We start from the raw sequence: 22,367 nt of genomic DNA on the forward strand, positions 1-22,367 counted from the left end.
TGAAAGCGCCTTCAATATTCCCTCCGGAGGTTTAAAGAGAGGAGTTTAACCCCTGTGTTTACTTGTCTGATTTAATTGGAATGACCTTTGCCCCTTGTGAAGCTGTGCCGCGTACCCCTCACACGACCTACCTCGCTTCAGTCGCGGGGAAACTACCGTCAACATACATTCCGCTCTTGCGATCTCTCTTCATGGTAAGAAGCAGTGCCACTCGTCTCCCGAAGGCTGAGTAATGTCCCAAGTTGACTTCACGTTCAGACACATGCCCTCCTCACGAGTCCCGAGGTCTACTCCGGTACATCCTGTTAGACGTTTGTCTGCTGGGACAGATAGAAAACAGACCTTCAGTATCCACACCAGCTTCCTGTTTAACAGCTTCAGAGTGGTTCCCCAATCTCTGTGTCAGACCATAGACACCCCAAGTGTCATTGTTCATGGAATACCGTTAAATGCTTTTGCAGCTGCTGCTGTCCCCTAAAAATACTGGCTGCCTCGATGACAGCAGTGAAGATAAGTCGAGCACTTCCATTCACTTGCCAGCAGGGACTAAAGATAGTTCAGGTGGCCAGTGCAGGGCAGACTGCTTAACTTACTCAAGGCCTTGCAATTAAAAAAAATAAATAAATAAATAAATAAAAAAATAAGGAGAACAAGTCTGGAAATATTTCACCTTCATTTAATGTCAGTCGATTTCACGGTGCCCTTACGCAGTGTGCTGAGGAAGAAAGCTGAGTGTTACTTTTATCAGAAATAGTAAATTAGTTAAACATAAAGGTCCACCTTATGGTTTATTTTTATGGGGCTGGAAGAATAAAAGAGCCAAAAACGGAATTATGAGCTGGTCCTTAAGCGCTGTGAACTTCCAACATGTCCAATCCGAGAAACAGTCAAGCCTCTCATAATTTGCTAATTGCAATTGATAGAAGAGGGGAAAGAGGTTGCTGCCCACCACTTTCCAGTTTGGTTTACTTGTCTTTTAATCCATATAGAAAACCCTGACTTTTATTTATGGTGACGATAATTATGAGCAGTAACACAGTGATCTAAAGCTAAATGCAAATCATTTTTGGCTCGGGACATTGATTTTGATACTTTTTTATAGACCCCAAAATGACAAAAACTGTGTCCCAAAGCAAGGATCATGTGATGATCAAGGTTGATACCAAGGTGCTTATTATATTACTTCACTTGTTAGTATGCAGTCCATTTTCAGCATTAGATTGACACCCAAATTTAACATCTGTCTGTAGCAGAGCAGAGCATGGAGAGCATTTCCATCCCCTGTAAACATTTGAAGTTTTATTGTGTGGATGCAGTAAACCAGTTTTCCCTCAACCAATATATGTGTGTATGACTGTGTGTGTGTGTGTGTGTGTATGGGTCATGCGTAACTAGGTACAAAATTGCTTTATTCTAGTCAATCCAGTATGACTATTTTTTCTTTTACAGGAGTCTGTTCCTGGTGGTAACGAGGGGACTGGACAGCACTTGAGCTTGAGTTTTTCAGTGCGTGAGGCTGTTGTATGATTGTGAGACCTGGTCTCAGCGTGGGATGCAGTGCCTCTTCAGCTGTTTTGGTGGCTCCACAACCCCACACGCCCTCCTCCCTGATTTCAGCTGTTGGAGGTAACCTGATAACTCAGAGCCCTGAAGCTGGTTCTGAAATGCTTTGTGCTTCTATGAACTGAGTAACAACTTACAGGGTTGTTACGTTATCAGAACTCACATATCCTGAACTGAAAACAAAATTAAAGTATGTTGTATCAGATCCTGGCAAAATTGTTTTGAACATTTATTCTGTGCTTTCAGGCTACTAAGAGCAGATCTGGTTTCGAGGAAAAACTGTCAAGTAATGTTTTCACACTTTACTAGTATTGATATTTTGCAGTATTGGTCTAATGGCCTAAGGGAGTTCAGTCTATTCTATTCAAACAAAATAAAATGTAGCTACTGTTAAATCACCTCTCCTTCCCAAACATGTTTCACTTAAACACCAAACCATACGAAGCAATCTGAAATTCATTCCTCTGATTTTGTGGTTTTACTGTCACTGACTCTGCTCCCTCTCTTCATTCACCGTCTACCTTGCTCACCCATCACTGCTCTCTCCAGCTTCTGTATACAATCTGAAAAGTGAAAAGTCATTTGTTTGTCTGCCCTGTGGGTTCTTTCTTGGACAATGATACACCTTTCCACAAAATTTCATGAAATTCAGGTCAGCAGTTTGCTGATGAACAGACAAATAAACCAACAAACCAGGCAGAAAACATGACCTCCCAACCTGAGGTCAAAGGAAGATTTTATGGGATAAAGTGAGAACAAAACAGCATATCTTGTTGCTGTATTAAAGTTTTAGGTCTTCTCGGCTTGTTTTCATTGAGCAGCTGACCGACATGCCTTTTGGACCTGTTAGTACAACCACCCTGCTGTGAGACTCCAAATACAGCTGAGATTGTACGATAAAGAATTTTAAACAGACTCAAATAACACTTTATTTGAAAATAATCAGTGCTTTATAAATGAAAATTTTTGCCTGCCATCACATGCGGCATCTTCCGTTGCTGCAGCAGCAGTAAAAATAAAAAAACAAAAAAGCAATTAGCCTGAAACTGTGACACGTTGTTAATATGGGATGATAACAGATGATCTGATTGCTTTCATTACTGAGCTGCTGTAGGCACCATATGTATTAGTCATTGTCTAACGAGTCCCGCCCTGCTCTCTGTGAGGTTACACTGCCACATAGCATTTAACAGACAACTTTGCCTTTCTTCTGCCTGACACTGGAATGTGTGCACAGCAGACATCCTCAGAGCCGTGGACGTGTTCAGACAGTCGCCTGGAGGCCTGCACATCCACACACTAACACTGCAGAGTCTAATACCTGAACCCAGCGCCTTTTCCTGCGATAACAAACTCATCTGATACGCTCAAAGAAGTCAAGCTAGTCGTACATTAGTCGTGCACTGATGAATGTTATGAATGCATGATGAAGACTGGCATCAGTGCGCGTCTGTATCTCTGCCTAGAACTAATACACATCAATTAATTGATAAAGTCTTCTAGTTTTGGAGTTTTTACATCGCTGCGGCGGTTGTTTCTTCAGAAGACCAACAAGCCTGACGCAGATGTGGACACAGCTGTTTGCATCAAAAGTGTCCTGTCACACAGGCCAGTGACAAACACCATGAACAGCTTGTGATGAATAGTACAGAACCAGATCAAGTGTTTCCTCTGCAGGTCGTGAAAAGAAAACAAATTTCATCCTCTGGTGGTCATCTTGTGTAAGTGCGACGGGCCAAAAACTCAGCTCACATCCTGCTCATGCTTTTCAAGGCAAACACAGACTGGTCAAAGTGGAGTTTCCAAATTTTATTTTATTTTTAGTTTTCCAATTTTACTTCTTCTGGGGCTCAAGAAGGAACCTGGACGAGATTCTTCATCTGTTTTCTTTATAAAACTGAGTGGTGATGCAGGTTTGTTTAACCAGCATGATCATATTCCTGTAATACAGAAATTATTGTTTGGACTCTGAAATGGAATAATTCACCTCGTCTGTCCTCCTCATGGCCGTCTCACCTGTCTCTTACCCCTGACCAGGATAACTCAGAGTAAACAAACCTCCAGAGAAGCTTCGTGCGGTCATTACCGTGTCAAGTCCGTCCGCCTGAGCCCACCGCAGCTCAACGGGGTGCTGACAGTGTAAACTCTGCGTGAATGACAGGGGATTTTCCGGCGGAAAAACTTCGGTTTACACAGCTTTGCCGTAGTTTGTCACCTATTCACAACCACTTGAGCTTCTGTCAGTGGAGGAACATAACCACAGGACACACAAGCTGAGCTCAGCGCTCACTGTGCTCTGTTCTTTGTTAAAATGTGAGAACAAGGGGTGAAAGACTTTAATATTTGTAAAACTATCACCGAAAAGAACAAAGTACACATTTCTTCTTCTTCTTCTTCTTATCTGGGTCCCTGGTCGTTACAAACGCCTGTCGCTGGAAAACCTGTGGAATTTGTTCCCTTTTAGGACCTGGCGGAAGTCCCTGATGTGAGCTCCTGCAGGTCACCTCTCTCCCTCCCCCCCCCCCCCCCCCCCCTCTCTCTCTCTCTCTCTCTCTCCTTCCACTCTTCTTCTCTGTTTCCAGCAAAGCGCCGCGTCTCCATCAGCTGTTCCGCCCGCACGCAGCAGCGGTGTTGGACCGGGCTGTGAACTCGCTTTGCTCCCCGATCCGTCCATGTAGATTTCTCTCCCCTCTTGCCTCTCGATACCAGCGACAGAAGAGATGAAGATGAGGTACGCTCGCCTGTTGGTTTGATTTCAGCGCTCTGTAACTTTTCGTGCAGCCGTGGAGTTGTGAGTGTGACTGCCTTGTACCTCTGCAGGTGTTCCTCGCGACTGGAGCGCCTTCTGTGCTGCCTCGTGATCCTCGTCAGCCAAGCTGCGTCGCAGTGGCCAGGTAAGATCCCACACCGAACATCTGAGAAAACGTTTAAGTTTTCTTCGCGGTTAGTTTAACATACGCAGAGAGAGAGAGAGAGAGAGAGATCACAGATGAAGTGATCGATCAGATTGTTAGAACTGCAAGCCGAGTGTGTGGTCAGTTTACACAGCAAGTCCTCTGCTGTTGTGCACAGCAGCTCGGGTTGCCCTGAGTCAGTCAGGAAAGATGCTGACCTGCTCCTGTCTGTTCGGCTCAGTGCTGCATTTTCTTTTGGCTTGGGTTGAATTTGTATCCTGGTGGATCACAGGAGTCTAAGTGACTGACTGTGAGCTGTGAGTTGTTATGATTCAGTGATAAAAAACAAACAAACAAAACAGCAGTTTGTCCATTCTGTTAAGGTCGCAGTAGCTCTAAGGCTGTTTAGTGGTCTTCTCAAGTCCAAAGTCTGCAGTAATTCAGAAACCCGCAGTCCTTCTTTGTCCTGAGTCTTGCTCTGTCTGTCTGCAGACCACCGCTTGCAGTGGCTTCATCTGCGTACTGAAAGATGCTTAATTTTCGCTTGTTTCCCTCTTAGCAGGATGCCGTAAGCACAAGCAGGATTCTTAACTCGTACCTTTCCAGGTGTTTTAAAGTCAGTACATTTTAACAAAGAGGAGAGTTTCTTTTGCACACAATGGGAAGAGTGTTAAACGGCCGTATGAGCCACTGAGTGAAAGAACTGTCTTCTGCTGCTGAATAATTTATCCCTGAAGCTCACTAATGTCCATCGTTTAATTTAGTAAACGTAGAGTTGGAGAACTGTGTGGCTGTCAGATGATAGGGAGAGGAAACTGAGAGGAGAGCATCGATTAATATTTGATCGACTGTGATCGCCACCAGCTAGATGCACTGTGTTAGGGGGCTTTGGGAGAGGACACTCTGGTTAATACGCCATCCTCAGTGGAGATCAGAGCAAGACAAATAAGTAAACAAGCTAAAGGATTTTGCAAGCCATAAACAGTGTGACTTTTCCACAGGAATGCTGCTCTGTCTGTGCGCGTCCAGGTTGAAAAGGCCGGCCGCTCAGACTCGAGCGGTGCCTTTGGCTGCCTGCGACATGGTTGAATTAGGTCTGATTCATTCACAGTCCCCGGCTGGGTCAGGAATCCCTATTGTCATGTGATCTTTGACATGCACCCAGCGTGGATTTGCCCGAAGGGGAGCAGGACGAGGCCGGGGGAGGGGAACGGCTGCAGGGGGACACCCCGCCGTGCCTTTTAATGGCTGAATTAGATGCCACATTAAAAATCACAGCTGGCTTGAAGTTTTCTTCTTCTCAGTGGATGTGATGACAGGCTTTCATTGTGTGCTGGGAAGAGAGTAACAGAACCTTTTAAATGACTGTATTTGCCTCAAAGGAGGTAGAATATCCTCCGTTTGAGTAGCAGCTGACTAAAATTAGTCCCAAGCGTTCCGACAGTGGGCCTGTTTGAAGTGATTCTGCAACTCTGATGTGATGGTCTTTGCCTTACTTGGCAATGCTCAGGTTATAATAATAATTGATGAAAAAGTAGGCCTGAAGCAGAGCTCTTTTCGACAAACATGTGTTGACACGTCACGTATAGTTTCAGGATTTACAGGAAAACATCTGCTTCCAGACCTCTGAAGCATCCCGCGAGTGATGATCTGAACCTTCCTGTTTTTTCCTTGTTTCTCTTCATGGCTGCATAAAATCAGTCTTGTTCATTCTCAGTCACTGAAGTTTGGTTTTGCTGATGATTTTTGAGATATTAGTATTGTTTTTTCTAGTTTGACGATGCATGATTTGAACTGCTCTCTCTCCTACTTACTTATCAGTGTAAGTAAGAGCGGAAACAGCAGTTTTATTGTGGTGATGTGAGTCCTGTTCCTTCATTTCATAGTAGAAAGACTCACAGGAAATATGGGAACACATGGAGAGGGAAGGGAAGGTCCTTGACTGAGTTCAGTCATGACACTTTGTGGTGACATGTACATCATATGCTTTGGTCCACCGCACCAACCAAAATGCCCCTCGTGTGCCATATTAATTTTAATGATAGTGCAGTGGTTAGCCAATGACTAGCAGCATTTAATGAACCGTGAAAGGTTTATCGACGACCACAAAGCTAATTCAGGTCTACTTTGTGTGAAGAGCAGGAAGTTAATACAAAGAATTACAAAATGCACTAAAGTACTGATTAAAATGCATACGGCGTTAAACTTAAGCTGTTAAAAGTTTAAATTCCTTCTTTCTTCCAGCTAACAGTCCAAAACCTGGAGACTCTTCATTTACTGTCATAAATGACAAAGCAGCGACTCCTGACGTTTAAGAAACTGTAAGCAGCAAATGTTTGCCTGAAACGATTAATTCATTTATTAAAGTTAAAAGCTGGCAGCTAATTTTCTTTTGACTGACTCGGCGTTTTCTCTGGTGAGTGGCAGTTAGATTGGTGCCTCTGCTAGGATCACTTTAACTCTCAAATGAAATAAATGGACCGACTGCACAGAATCTGTGAACTCAGTGAACCTTGTGATGTCTAATCCCTGGATTTGCTAGTCAGTACGCCTACTTATTCATGAACGACATTGCTGGAGGTGCCTCATATTCAAGGAAGCTCCATCTTGAATTGTTTTGTGAGCCACAAGCATTTAAGAGGTCATTAGACCTCTGCGAGAGCAAATGGTTTATATATTCGAATGTGGTTTGTGACTTTCAGTGCTGGCTTATGGGTGTGTGAGGTTGTGGGTGGGGGTCATTCAAAATGTCAAGTGGATGTCTGTACCTCCCTGTGCGTTTGGCCACTTTTTCGAAAATCTGCATGATGGATTGACACTTCCTTTATGCATTTATGCTCTCACTCGTGCCATTATGGCTGCTGTCTTTTGTCTGTCGCTCGCCGAGATGCGAGTCAGCCCTCTGCTGTTGCTCTCAGTCTGAAGTTTAAAATGCATCGGTAATGGGCTGAACGAACCTTTTGAAATCCTTTTTGATGCTTTGCTGCTTTTTGGTTTCACGACAACATTTGTGTGGTCCTAACAGTGTGTCTCTGGAAACTCATACAGCGTAGCAGGGCCACACTCTTAACGTGGCACAGCTGTGCAACACCAGGAAGAAAAAGTGTCTCTATATGAAGAACCCACTTACCAAGGAGACTGAAAAGGAAATCTAGATACGGTGGAGTTTACTTTATTGTGGATGTGTTTTTGTAAGAAAACCACGGTGGTCGCATCCTGCTTTGATTACTTAATTCAGCCCATCTGGATCCTGTAGGGAATCTGAAGAATTGTATATCTGCGCTGAACATTGAAAAACGTGGCCCAGTTTGAAAGTCAGCCCTGCATCACCAGACACACTGCTTGAATAACGGCGTACGCACACATCGGAAACGTAAACCAGATATGATCGTTTTTCGTATCAATTTTCATGGTTCTTAACTACCAATTAAATGTTGTGTATGTCCTTAAATTGCCGTGCATTTATAGCATTTCTACAAAAGATCGTTCCATCTCGAATTACTCAGAGACTTCCAAAGGAGGTGATTTTATTTATTAATTCCTAATCTGAAAAATTGTGGTGACCTACCCGGATGTCTCATGTTTGACCTGCATGTAACAACAGAGTGTCACTTGTGACAAAACCAGCCTTTCAGTTAGAACGTCACTGAAAGAAAGAACGACATCCATTTGATCCTACTGAGCTCGTGTCAAAGGAAGGAGGAAGTGAATTTGGTCCCAGGCTAACCTTTAACCGGCAGACAGCTGATCAACTCATAGGAAATCTGTGAGGGTTAATGGCAGACTTATCACAATAAAGCAGGCTTAACTGGATGTTAGCTGACGTTATGGATCGAATTTTACAAACAAAACAAAACAAACAAAAAAACTGACCTCAATCAGAATAGTAACATTAAATATAACTCATCTATTTATTATATAGATTTGCTTTTACGAAGTTTTATAAAGTTTTGTTAGCATTGACATGTGAAGAAATGCACGTGCAGGGATTTGCTCAGTATCTGTTCTGTATGTGCAATCCCCTATCATCTTACTTTTCAGGACTGAGCATCCTTTTGAATGTAGCTGACAGCTGTTATTTGTATTTTTATGTGCTCCCACCACTCAGTGTTTCAGGTGCGCTCGGCTGTTCTCATGTTGTCCCTGATGTCAAAATGCCAGGTTGACGGCGGCAAAATACAGAGGGACACCATAATTACTGCTTATGTTCCAAGAGAAGGAGACTTGCATGGCCACTTGCTCTGTACACCCAACCATCTCCAGGACTAATGGCACACTGAGTGCCCTCTTACCTCTCAGCACCTCTTTCCTGTTTGCAGTGAAACCCTCACTTATTTGCTTGTCTTTCCCAGCCGTAATCGAGGTGACAGTTAGTGGAAGGTGTGAAGCGCGGCTCTGTAAATAACAGGACTCCAGTGTATGAAGGTTTTGTTTTGAAGATTGTAACTTCACTTTATACTTCAGTGTAAGTATTACCAACGCTTTCCAAAGCTGAGTAAAACTGAGCGTTGTCCATCTCTGTAGCCATAATTATGCATATTTGTACACATCATAACACAAAAGGGATATGTGGCTTCTCCATATGTAGATTTTGATTCAGTTCACTTTGTTGCAGGAGTACAAAAAAAAGCGACAGCATGTTGGAGCAAGCTGTCAAGCTCAAGCAGAGAAAACCCCCACAATGAAATCTGTCATGGGTGTACACAACGGCAATTGTAGTAGTTTACTGTAACTTAAAAAACTTAACTAAACTCAACCAAAAGGCCTTCAGCCATAACATTTCAGGCCAGGCTTACTGCAGCTCTTTGTGGTCAGTTTGTCAGCGCTGTCGGCCACCGCCCGGGTGAACACCGGTTTCCATGGCCACCAGGTGCAGATTTTTCCACCACAAAGCCGTATTTGGTCGTTGCAAAGGAAACTGGATCTCTCTACCTGGCACTTTGTCCCTGTCTCCAGCTTTAGAGAGTGTTCACGTGTCCTCACTGACAGCCTGCAGAGCACAGGGAGGCATGAAACTAGAGACCCCGCCCCCCCTTCACCCATTTACAGTCTCTTGTCCTAAGAAATCTATACCATAAGCTTTTCACTCTCCCTGAACTGAGACTGAGGCAGAATTTCCAAGACTGCGTAGACTGCTTCATACGATATGATCACCTGACATTATTTTAAAGGTGCAGATTCAGCATGCTTTAACTGTCAAGCACCAGCTGCACCACCCAGTGCATTTTTTTAATGAATGAATAGACCATTCAGCATTTCATGAGGCCCCTCTCGGGAATGCCATTGTGCGTTTCAAACCTCACTTTGTTATTATATCCCTCTTTTCGCACTCCACGTCTTCTTATCTTCTGATTGACTCTCATGATGTTCAGGCTGCTTTTCAGGGCATCCTTGAATTCCACTCATTCACCCGTCCTTCAAGAGCTTCCATGTCTGTAGGCACTTACCCCCTTCACAAAACTCGCACCATGGGGGCGTGAATTGAGGAGAATCCCATGGGACGGGGAGATTACCATCAAACCTAGAACTCCTGCGACAAAAGAGGGATTTACCGAGTCCTGCAACTCTGTCCTCCACTTTTGGATGGTCTTGCTGGAAGTGGGACTTAAGGTGAGGTTTGGGATTTGATGACATGACCTGTCTTGACTCTGCCGGTCAGAAACTGATAGGTAAACTTTTCAGGTGCGTTCAGTATTTGATGTAATCTCTGGTAATGGTTTGGTAATACCACAGTGTAATAACTGGGAAGAAAAAATTGTAGTGAAAAGTACAATATTTCCCACTGAAATGCAGTGATGTAGAAATATAAAATTGAGTTGCATAAGTAAAGCACAAGTACCTCAAAATTGTCCAGAACTTGAGTAAATGTACTTGGTTACATTCCACCACTGCTGAATACTCTTGTGGGATCATGTGATGAGCCTGGACTTTTACAAAGCGAATGCCTCGGTTGCTTGTATCTTGGAAGTTGCTAATTGTTGTGCGAATCATAAGCTTGCAGGCAATAAAGGGTGCCCTCTTTTCACTGTGTGGTTGTTATGGGCCAGGTGGCACAGTGCCATCCATTGAGAGGTTTAGAGAGGAGGAACATACAGTAGGCCCACCATGGGGACGTTAAATATTTAGAGGTCCAGTGAAGGATTTGTGTGGCCATTCATCAACATTATCAGACTAGGACATGCACTGAAAGGTCCGCAGTCAAATTGTTCCCTCTGTGGCCACTTGACTTGCTGAAACCCAATGAAACTTAGTTTTATGTTCAACAGAACCCTGCTGTTTCACGAGTTCAGTTTATAACCTTATTATTTGAGGCCTGGTAATAGACTTAGCTGTGTAAAGATTTTGTAACCTTGAGGTTCCTGTCTCGAATGCGTCCGCTCGAGTTAGAAACAGAATAGAACCTAAGAGTGCAAGATGATAATTGCACATGCTGTGAAATAGTAAAGGTGTCAGCAGACTTTCAGGCTGCAGCGTGTTGCAGTGGACGGATTTCTTCTCACGTGGTTCTGTTTTTTCTGCTGCATTTTACTGGTTTTTATACAGCTGTGAGTTCCACCAGAACGTGGTTGACCTTAACTCAGTACTGTGACTGAACACATCCTGTTTAGATACAGATGGAGCACCGAAGCCGCTGCTTCTCTACTAAGGTGCTGTTTTGCTAATCAGTCTGTGTGAAAGTTTTGCAATGTGTAAACATTACGGTTTTATTTATGAAGCTTGTTGGCAGAACTGCACAGCATGGGAATCATCTCAGCTTCTTCGTCAGCCATGTGCAACACCTAACTATCACAAATTGGACACATTTATCTATTTATCAGGAAAAGTTTAATGCACTAAAAGTTGTCATTTTAAATGCGTCTCCTTTACTGACTTGCAAATTGCTGGACAGAGTGACTAAAATGTCTGTATTTATGTTTGTAATACGTGATTGAACTGTACTTGGAGGTCCAGTCTTGGCTCTGTGTTTCAGAATCCATGAACAGGTGGATGCTGGCTGTGGGTTTTGGCAGGTTTTGTGCTTGTGTTCACTCAGACTTTTGTTTCCTCCCTTCTCTTCTTTCTGTCTGTAAATCTCTGAAAGCATGATAACATTGCTGCTTTATGAATGCCTTCGGGGGAGAATGACTGGAGATTTCTGGTTTGGCATACAACACATAACGTACATCAGATCAGAGGGAGAGGTTGTAGTTGAGAATACATTTTCAGACTGTAGTTTATATTTGATCTTCATCTTTGCCATTTTGTGTGTCTGCATTTTGCCCTGAGACTAAATGTTTCCTGTTGCTTATGTGTAGAGCTGGCAGAGCATTGTTTACTTTGTACATAAGGCATAATATTGATACAGGTATCATAAAGACTATTGTTTCCTGGCTGCTACGTCATTTGTCATTTTTGAAATACCTAACTAAATTCAATACACTCCTACATCTTGGCCATGGGGTCAAAATATTTTTTAGCCGGTTCACTAAGTTCACTTGTTTTAGACCAAGCTGGTGCACTGGCTCACCAAAGCTCCATCACGTGGATTATAACATGCCTTTGCTTAAGCTGAAACAGAGGAAGAGCATAAGCTGTGGGCTTTTTGTGCTGAAGTGCTCAGAGAGAGGAACAATGAATGCTGGCACCCTGGACCTTAGTCTGGTCTGTACTAATTGAAGGCCCTGATATTGTCTTGTCGATGAAAGCTCTCTTTGTCCCACTCATTTTTCTTCTTCTACTGTATCCCCTGGGCCTCTGATACAGCCATAGGCATAACGTCATTCCCTTCCAGCTATTCTCTCCATTCATTACAGGGGATTAAAGTGTCAGTTGAAGGTGAAGTACAAGCTAGCCAGCGTTATTCACTGAGGGGTGTTTCAAAGTGTTGTGCTTCATAAGCTAAAAGTTTGTGCCCACGTCAACGCCCCTCGTACTATAGAGGATCAGACTTTGCCTTTTGGGCAATGGAGGGGATGATCTGAGGCAAAGGTCAGCGACAATGTTTCTGATTAATCAATGTGAATCAGATATAACTCAGTAGCCACGTTACAAGGATTAGGACTGAAGAAATGAGCAGTGGCTCTCAGCAACTCTGAGCATCAATTCAACCCGCTCGGTGATTTGTCCACTTAAAAAGACATTTACACGTTTGATTGTGCGGTGCAGGGTATGTAAGTGGAAGAGCCCTCATCTCCTGCTTTCATCTCATTTGTCGTAGCGCTGTCCTCACTGAGGAATTTGTATCAGTCTCTTGCAGACGTCAAGGGTTTAGGCCTATGATTCTGTCCCATGAAAAGAGGAAGCTTTGTCACAGAAAAAGAAGTGTTCTATCCTCCCCCTTTCATGGTTGGGTTTACTGTCAAAGTGTTGATCTGCATTGACATGTTCTTGAAGTGCTATGCAAAGCTGAAACTCAACACTTGAGTGAGGCCTAGCCGGTTCAAAGCACCAGCAAAAGGACAAAGAGACCGGACTGGCCAATGCACTGATCTAAAAATCTACTCCTTACACAACCTGGAGAATGCAGAAATGAGATCTGCATGCACATTCTTTCCACATGCAGCCCACATCTTCAGCGGAGGATGTTATTTACTTATGCATTCGGGAGAAACAACAGCAATGGAAGGAAATTCATTCTTGGATTATGCTGACTGTTGAGAGGATGTGCATATACATTTGCACTTTTGCCAACATGTTTAGCAGCTTGGTAAATCTTAGACCTGTGTAGACACGTAGAATTTGTGCATTCATGGTGAATGTGAGGATCTGATGGGCTGCGAAAAGAAAAGGATGAGTGAGGGAGTTCAAATGGTGTAATATAGTAATAAATGCCAACATTTTCAAAGCTTTGTTTGAAGCATTTACATCCATCTATGAAGGAAAGGTTTCCTTATAATTCAGAGTTTCAAAGCTTTTCGACTTTTTGTGGTAGAATCTAACCTAGATGTTGGTTTTTAACAAACTGTAAGTAAAGGATATCAGAGTTTGTGGCACAGAGAAGGTTCTAATTTGAGAAAACTCAGAACGATGAAAAAGGAGGAAAATTAAAGGAGATTTAAATTACACACAACATCCCAGAAATTATCATTTCACTTTTAATGTAGATGAGGCAGCTGGGGAGGATGCAGTGACATTAATCTCACTTTTAATCGTAACTGCTGCCCTAACAGACTTAATTCTCTATACTTTAACTAAATCCAATAGGGACATGGTTCAGCAGCTTGTCACTGTATTGCATTCATAATAAACTGAAAAGTCAGCTTTTGTAGCATCAAGCATTGCAAAATGTTGCTTTGAAATCACTGAAAGAAATGTTAATGCTCCACCTGTATACTAAATATGATAACAAAAATGTGCTGTTTTTGCTTACTCCTCACATGTTTACTAAACAACCATTTAACTGTTAAGTGTTGCTGATGACTCTTTGTGATCTATCAAGCCAAACCATTTAAGTTCAGACGGTGACTAAACACTATACAAGATAAAATCCAGCATGAAGCGCTGCCCGTTTTTCTCATTTTTGAGAAACATTTGGAAAGTTCCTGAGCAATCAACTAAACACATGCCCAGACATGAGATTTACAATTTGTAGCTAATGATTCAGACTTCTTTCTGACACTTTCATCTTCTTTCCAAGGTGTTTGATCTTTGAGTCCTTGTCTTTGGGGATGATGAAAACTTGACTATTCCAGCCACCCTCGGTGTGACTGACATAGAGACGCTTAGCAGTTGTTGAAATATTGCTGCTGTACCACATATTTCATTGATGTGACTGTCATTGTGTAACTTAACGAACGATAAACCTTGAATTTTTTGTGTTGAAACGTTGCGTCAAGGTTGTTAGATGGTCAGTCAATAAATTGTACCGTGTGACTGGCAGGAGAATCTTAAGAATGCTGATAGCCTGGGAAGTTTGTCAGTGGACAGTCTGCACGCCAAAGAGGTGGGCCTCTGTTTTATTAGATATGAGCATGTCTCTGGAATGTGACCATAATGTACCTTTTGACTCCTAGAGCCAACAAGCAACAGCAAGTTGTAGAGTTCTCAAGTTCTTTGAGATTCTTTGACAGCTTTTGTTCAAAATATGGATTTCAGGTTTCTCCATCTGTGTTGTCTTTAAGGCCGTCCAATTTGCATTATGCTGTCTGATGTAAAACATGCTCTATAAGATAAGCATCTCTAACCACCATTTTATTATGTCCTCACCTCAACTGGTACGCTTCCCCATCAAAGGATTTGCCCTCAGCTGGAAAGAAACAATGATGTAGCAGATAACTGTTGTCAGAAAGCTGGTGCATTAACTGATACAGACTCAACACTTTCTGCAGCTGCTTCACAGTAAAAGCCCTCAACCATGATCAGTTTACATTTTAATTTGATTTGATTCTTATTGTTTTGGTCAACTGTGTCCGAAATCACTCTCCATTTAATATATAGTGCGCTATGTTTACTGTCCATCATGTTATTTCAGTCCACGACTTCAGAGTGCGTCCTTTATACCAGTGACCATCAACTGGTGGCTTGCAGTAAAAGTTTCTTTCCAGATGACAGGATATTAATGAATTTAGGAAAAGTGTGCAGCTAACTTTACTCACCACTGAGATTGATCGTCATTTAGCTTTCCAGTCCCAGGAGTCAGCTGTGTTGTGCTGAGATGATGTAAACTAATTTTCCAGTGTCGAGCTGTAAATTACGCTCAAGGGGATGAATTCAGACAAAACATCAGTGAGTCAGAGCAAGGATTAACAGTTACCTGGGGAAACCGGGCTTGGGTGTCTTTGAATCTTTAAATTTGAGGTTAAAAAGTTGATTGATGAGCTGAGTCATAATTTTTTTAAAGCTTCTCTGTTGCTGGATAATTATATTCTGAGCTCGGCTGCAGACACTCATTATCAGTCGGGATAAAACCTTGAACACTCATTGAACCAACTGAAGTAATGTCTAACCAGTATCCCACATTGTCTGGTTCTGGTCCTAATACTGGGTGTCAGGCTCTAACAAATTATACATTAGTGACATTTTTAAAAACTGTTTTTATTCTAGTAAGTAATGTGTTTTCTATAGTTTCAACATGTGAAAATCCTCAGTCCTCCCAAACAGAATCAAACCAGAATTTTTCCTTCCACCACTCCCTTGTTGGTACGTTTAGCTGCTGCTTAAATGGGTCAAGTGGGAAGATTAGGGAGCTCAAACATACCATGTGTGAACCCTGTGTTCTGTGGTTTAGACCTATGTTGTTTAGTGGTTTATCTTATAAAAGTTTCAGGTTACACTGAGTACAATTTCCTTTCTATTTGTGCAGAAAAACTGTGTGGTGATTCAGGTGGGTCTTGGAAGAGCTGTCATGAGTTCTTTGTTGTTTTAGAAATCTGGCATGCCCTTATGAGTTCACAATGATGTCAGATGATTGACTACATGCAGTCAGAAAAGAATCTGTGTTTTATCTCAGCGAATGTCTCACACAACCCTCAGGCATGTAAGGGAACGGATTTGAATAATTGAGTACAAATTTTAATCCAGTTAGACCTCTAACCTGAGAGGCTGAGACATGGCTATTCAGGTCATTTTTAGTTTGGTAAATATGAATGTGATGTTTCACTGTTCAGATTGGATGTTTGAGCATTGGCTTATTGATAATGCTTAAACATCCAATTTGCTGATGATAGTTGTTTAGTGTTTTAAGGTTCAAAAACCTTAAAGTACCAAGAGCTGTAGCAATAAAGCTGTAGTAATAATTTGTTGAATCTAATTTGAAAACACAACAGAGGTCAAACTTAGAAATTTTAGTTATTAAAGCTCACAATGTGGCGGAAAGGCATGTTCTGATCCAGTTCTGACACCTGATGTTGGATTGACCCGGATCAGATTCTAATTCTCTTGGTCTAGCAGAAGGAAGCGATGCAGCATCAGTTTAGAGGCACACTTACCGCCTCTGTCATTTTACAGGCTTCAACTCGTTCACAGCTTTTAAAAAGCCACTAAAAGACTTCTGCATCAAGTGCTTTCCTGTTTGTGGTCTGTGACTCTATGTTTTTAAAGTCTCACTACAGCCGCAAGATGATTATGTGTAATTTATGTTTTTTCAGTCATAGCAGTTCAAGTGTTTTACGGACAAGGATCCAGCTGAGAATTTACTTTATCTTTCAGAGTGAAGACAAACTGAAGCTGAGCGATAAACCACAAAGAGAGCATCAATTAAGCATTCAGACATGTTTTTTCTACTGTATGTTTGCAGAATGTGTTGTGGGTAGTGTTGTAGCACAGTATTGATGGATGCTTTTCTTGTTTTGTTTTTTTTATTTTCAACATAACTGAACTATGCTCACCCCGACGGCAAGTTAAACCTCTCACTTCTCCACCCTCGAAAAGTGTTGCCTCAGGCTCAGGACTGTTTCTGGCCAGGACAGAAAAAGAAGTGATGGTGGCTGGTGAGGTGTGTCTGTGTGATTAGGTGGGGTGGGGACAGGGGTCCACGGGGCCTCGCTTTAAGAGGCTGGCCACTTTCCAAGAGTTCAATACATCACTGGAAATCCACAATGGGGTGAAAAGTACACTGAAAACAAATGACAGTATGATAAACTCAGCGGAGAGCTGACAACAGTTTCTCAAAGGATATAGGACAAGTTGGACCTGTAGGTGTTGGAACAGGTTGAGTGTGCTCTTAATGGTGTTTGAACTGTGTCAGAGGAAAAGGCCATCAGGACCCGTGAGGTGAGCATTAGCCTCCTGCTCCTTACCTTCCATACGTCTCTTTCTTCCTGCCACCGCTCAGGTATTTGGACACATTCCGGCCGTGCATACCACAGCCCATACAGCGAAGCCGGGCTATTGGGTTACTGCAGCGTTACCTAATAGGTCTGATCCGGGCTCAAAAGCGGCATAGTTGTAAGATTGGCCTCCTTATGGAGTCAAGGAGGCTGAAAAGTCTGCACCTGTTAACCTTTTGCAAGTTAAAATAGCAGAGTCAACATTTTCACCTGCTTCACCTGTGCATTAAATATTTAAATTGTTATTTGAGTGAAATCAGAGAGCTTTATGATTTCCTTCCAAATAAGGAAGTTCAGGCTCAAAGACCAGAGCTGTCCCAGGGGTTATTAAATGCTTACACACACTCATCCTAACAAGCCATGACTGATAGTTTCCTCCACTTTTATTATGAAGGGGGGATCACACTTCTGTTTATCTTGCAGAAGCAGGAGTTTGGAAATGTCTTCACCACTCATCTCGGGTTACCGATGTATGTTCTAGCCAGTTATTATTGTTATTATTATCATTATTTCTACTGCTTGGTACAGAATGTTAATTTTGAAACAAAGAAAAAATGGAAAGATGAAGAAGAAGCACAAGTCGTCCTGCTGCTTCATAAAGCGTTCTATCGAATCATTCATCTTGATTTATCTCTTCCGGAAATTCAACCTCTGAATGTTCTTCCTGTATCAATTTGTAGCTGCTGCGGCACAGCTTTTGTAGCTTTTGTTGTATTTATTCTCCAGCTGAATGGTGCATTGTTTGTCAGAAAGAAGAAGACGAGGTTCTCAGAAATGCTTTGGCATTGAGCTCTGTGGGTGTGTAGTCCCAAAGTGTGTGTGGGTGTGTGTGTGTGTGTGTGTTTGTTAGAGATCTCCGTCTCTCAAATGATGGATGGACACATTGTGACTGCTAAAACCCAGCTGGGAAGCTAATGTGGGTGTCTGTGTCATCTTTTCTCCGTTTCTGCCAACAACAACATATTACTGTGGACAGAGTCGAAAGTCCTGACTTCATTTTATGTCTGCTCCCCCACAGTGAGTTCAAATGGCCACAAGCTGAAGTGGCTGAAGTCGAAGCGAGGGGTCAATATGCTTTCTCTCTCTCTCTCTCTCTCTCACACACACACACACACACACACACACACACACACACACACACAGTGAAGTCGCCTTGGTGAATAGTCACAGCTTGTAGGGAATGCCTCAGAGCAGACAATAGCCTGGTATTCTTTCTTCCTTCTCCCACCATCCAAGTGAAACACTGCAGGACTCTGAGATCTTGTCTGTGTTCCATCCTAAGCTCAAAGTGTCCCAGTTTGATTTTTTTTCTCCATTTGTCACAAAGCGAATAAGTAGGCCTACACTGTGAGGTTTTCAACCAGTGAAAACAGTGAAATTTCTCTCTGAATTTTCAGTCTAAAGTCGAACATAAACCCCAAAAATTTCGAGACATAAAATGCCAGGCATCTGACAGTAATGGTAACCAGAATTCATCTGTCTTTGTTTTGAAAAGTTGGAGCAAGACCAAACCAAAATGTGTTTTGAGTGATTGGGGGTGATGGGATGATCAGGTGATGGGATGATGGGAGTTAGGGAGGGATTTAATTTGGTCTGGCGATGGCGCTAGAAGAAAAATCAGGATATCCTCAAAGCCAGTAGGTGGAAAGTCATCCCCTGGGAAACAAGGTTATTTGCAATGTAGATGACAACTACCAAAGTAAGTACCAAGTACCAAAGTTGAATTGGTCAGTAGAAACACAAAGCAGGATCACAGAGTTGCACTCATTGACAGTTACAGTGCATGAAGTCACCCACAGTACAAAGACTACAGACCTTTTTGTGGGAGGGGGGACACTTCCCTTCTTTCTTTCTTTCTGCTGGATGATACACTGATGTGTGTGAGATCAGTGGGGTGGTCTGGTGGCTCAGCTCTGTACTTGTGGGTCTGGGTTTGCCCACTCAGTTCTGTCAAATCTTTGATGTCTTGGGATGAAAGGATGTGCAACCTTCACAATGTTGTCTTTCGTCTACAAGGACAGCCTGTGCACATTTAAGTGTCCTCCACACCCAGTGTATGTCTCCTTGGCCCGGGTCATAAAAGTTAACTTGCAAGAGACAGAAAGAAGGGACAAGTAAAGAGAGAGCAGGTACTCAGACGTCCACCCCACCCAGACTTTAAAAGGTCGCTTTGTGTCTAGATGACCCAGTCCTTTTGGACTCTTCCTGTTTTTTCACTGCTGCCTTGTAAGTTTTTTTTTGGTGATGTTTGATTTGTTTTGTTTCAGTTTACTGTATGTTTAGCTGTCATTGACCCAAGTCTCTCAGGTTAAGGATTTCACGAGTACAGCTCAGTATAAAGTTTCTCTAGCATCTCTAGTGCTGAAAGTTGGCATCAGGCGTCTGGTCAGGATCTTAGTCTTGTTTACACAGACTTTGATTAGTTCCTGATATAAACAAGTTTGGGCAGTATCAAAGAAACTATGTTTAACGCTTGATGTCCTGCCAGGCCCAGACTGCAGCCAGCTTCACTTCTGGTGAAAGTGTTTCAGGGGTTTTTTTGCTTTCCATGTGGTTGTTAGTAGACAAAACACATGCTCAGTTGGATTGAGGTGAGCCGATCGACCTTGGCCGCTTGAGGCCAGCTGAGGAGTTTTTACCGTTTGGCCATAACAAAAACATTCCTTGTCTGTATGTTTTGGATCTTTGTCTTAAAACCGGGGTTTAGAGTACTAGAGGAGTCCTGCACTATGAATATAACCCTGAAACACCCAAATGGTTTTCACTGACATGACTTAAACAAAGCAGTGATGAGGGAAATCCCTGTACGTCTGTTGAAATGATTGAGGCCCATAGTAATCTGGTTGCTGTGTTAAAGGTCTGGGACATATTCTGCCACAACAATCTCTTTCTGTCTCTCTCTCCTCCTACACAGTCAGCTGTATTTATTTCCTCATGCTTCGTGGAAGTGTTACGGATATGAAATAAATCACATGTGGTTTGAAAACACCTCCGTCTTTTCCCTCTCCCAAATCCCTCAGAAATCATTTAGACCCTGACACTGGATGCTGCGCCTCCCACACCACAGAAGTGTGCTCATTATTTGCAGCATTTTTTCCCTTCTTATAGGAAACAGCAGGCGTTTGCGATGACTAATGCTTCTCCGATATTCTCGTCTTGCGATTGAGGGCCACAGTTTTTGGAGGTTACTTTTACTGGCTTGCCCAACAAATGAATGTGATGTACAAAAAGGCTGAAACGCTGTTCATATGCCATTGTTTCTACACTGCCATTTGGGTCAAAGAAATCAAAAGCACTAGTTTGTTGTAAGGACAAACAGATGCATTTTCTGACAGACAATCGAAGTGAGTCAGACTGTCTTGTTTTCCAGGAGGCTGTAGGTGGTAGAAACCTCCACCCTCTGTTTCTGACCACACAAAACCACAGCCCGGGGGCGATACTTCTGGTGTGCCTGCCTGCCGTTCCTCTTTCACATGCAGTATTTTGGTAGTGCAAAGCCTGAACCAACATGATTGGAATGCTTTTTTTCCTCCTCTTTGTCCCTTTTTTGTAGAGAAGCTCTTTTGTTCTAATGGGATAATTTAAGTAGGGGTGTTTTCACTTTGGGGTTTGGAGCTGTGGGTGGCGGCGGCGGCAGCGGGGGCTGTTTAGAGCTGTGAGTGAAGATTGAAAAGATGGACATTGCAGTAAGATCTTTGTTGGTCAGAGATGGTCTGTCTCTCTCTGTTTGTTGTGTGATTGAGTCCAATCCCAGTTGATTTATTTTTTTTCTCTTGTCTATGGCACAAGAATCGGAGAATCAGGCCATTTTTCTTGAATGTTTCCATTATTTTGACACAACATGTCAACAACGCTTTCCTTTCTTGGTCTCAAATATTTTCCATTGTGACATGAGTTTATACTCAATAGCCACACTCACTTGCTTTTGAAGGAGCACTCCATCAATTGTACACTCTGCAGTCAGTTTTTAAAAACGATCAAACAACATGTTTTTTTTTTGTTTTTTTTGTTTGTTTTTTTTTTATGCGTAGGAAACTTAGAACCAATATTTTGATCCAATATACATTTGTAGTAAATAATAAAATATTTGTGTTAAAGTTTAGAATAACCAGTATTGTAATTAAGTACAATTTGCTGAAGTACAGTACTTAAGTACAATTTTGAGTTACTATTTCCACAACATTTAACTGATGAGTTACTGGTAAAGTTGAAGATTCATTTTATTTTGGTGCTGACAAGTTACTTGTTACTTGTTACAGACACAGAGAGGCAGAAGAGCACATTCCATTTTAATTTATCGCCAATCAGACAAAAAAAAATAAAAGGTTGATAACCAGAAAAATGCAGAATATTGGATTTGATAATCAATCAGGCCAATGTTAGGCCTATCTGTAGTTTAGTTTAAGTGATGATGTCAAATTTATAACGTGTAAGGATACACTGGCCTGAACACAGATTTTTACCGTAATCTTTAACTTTTTTTTTTTTTTTTTTTTTTTTTTTAATCCGTCTTGTGTGGGTCTCTAACTTAACAGGAAACCTGGTTCACGTGTTTTACTACCATTTTTCCCTGGCACAGTAACTTTTACAAATTATCCTGAAAGAGAGGGTGTAAATAGACAGTCATAACTGTTAAATACATACGTAGTACTGTTGTCCTTTTAGAACAGGAAGCCTTGAGCTTGCAGCGCTGTCCTGTGGTGGCTTTGTTTTGTCTATTCGCTTGACTGGGCCGTGATTAAGGAAAGATGAGTTTGACTGTAACTAAAGGGAATGTAAGCCACTGCATTAACTGAAAGGATAAAACACAAATCGGAGGAAGAGAAGCAAGGAGCGTCATCTGTATTGGTTTCTTACGTGTGTCCCCAAATGTTTGACAAAAAGTGAAGTGGGAGCAAATGAGCCCAGGAGGTACTGCAATTCAAATACTGTATCAAACTCCTGCAAACGTTATTGTCCTCAAAGAAAAAAAGCATTTAATCGCAATTATGAATACACAAAGTTTAAAGCTCACTGCACTTAACTGTTGTCCTCGTGATTTTCGTGGCTTGGCTTCATGAGTCAGCAGCATTGTGGGATTTTATCACAGCTGCCTTTGCATGCTTGTATTGTCTTGTCTTGCATGATGCCTTTCATCTGCAAACAGTTTCTTTGCTTACAGTAG

At 42.2% G+C, this 22,367-nt stretch overlaps 2 protein-coding genes across 9 annotated transcripts in view; one reads left to right on the top strand and one right to left on the bottom strand.

Moving 5' to 3' along the window:
* Positions 1-513, bottom strand: part of LOC124067320 (obscurin-like protein 1) — a 29,334-nt gene extending 28,821 nt beyond the window's left edge. For 4 of the 7 annotated variants that reach the window (XM_046404593.1, XM_046404591.1, XM_046404592.1 and 1 more), the window contains exon 1: positions 132-512. The gene's annotated coding sequence lies outside the window, so the exon portion shown is untranslated. Of the gene's footprint in view, positions 1-131 lie in introns of all 7 variants that reach the window. The other 3 variants (XM_046404594.1, XM_046404596.1, XM_046404597.1) reach the window with 3 other exon arrangements.
* Positions 514-4,111: 3,598 nt separating this feature from the next.
* The window catches only part of col18a1a (collagen type XVIII alpha 1 chain a), a 66,240-nt gene continuing 47,984 nt past the window's right edge, over positions 4,112-22,367 (top strand). The window contains exons 1-2 of one of the 2 annotated variants that reach the window (XM_046403090.1): positions 4,112-4,294; positions 4,384-4,457. In XM_046403090.1, the coding sequence (XP_046259046.1) occupies positions 4,284-4,294; positions 4,384-4,457 (85 nt within the window). In that variant the 5' untranslated portion in view covers positions 4,112-4,283. The remainder of the gene's footprint in view (positions 4,295-4,383; positions 4,458-22,367) is intronic. The other variant, XM_046403089.1, reaches the window with a different exon arrangement.

The sequence above is a fragment of the Scatophagus argus genome, chromosome 11 (assembly GCF_020382885.2).
Source record: "Scatophagus argus isolate fScaArg1 chromosome 11, fScaArg1.pri, whole genome shotgun sequence".
In the NCBI taxonomy this organism is placed as follows: domain Eukaryota; kingdom Metazoa; phylum Chordata; class Actinopteri; family Scatophagidae; genus Scatophagus; species Scatophagus argus.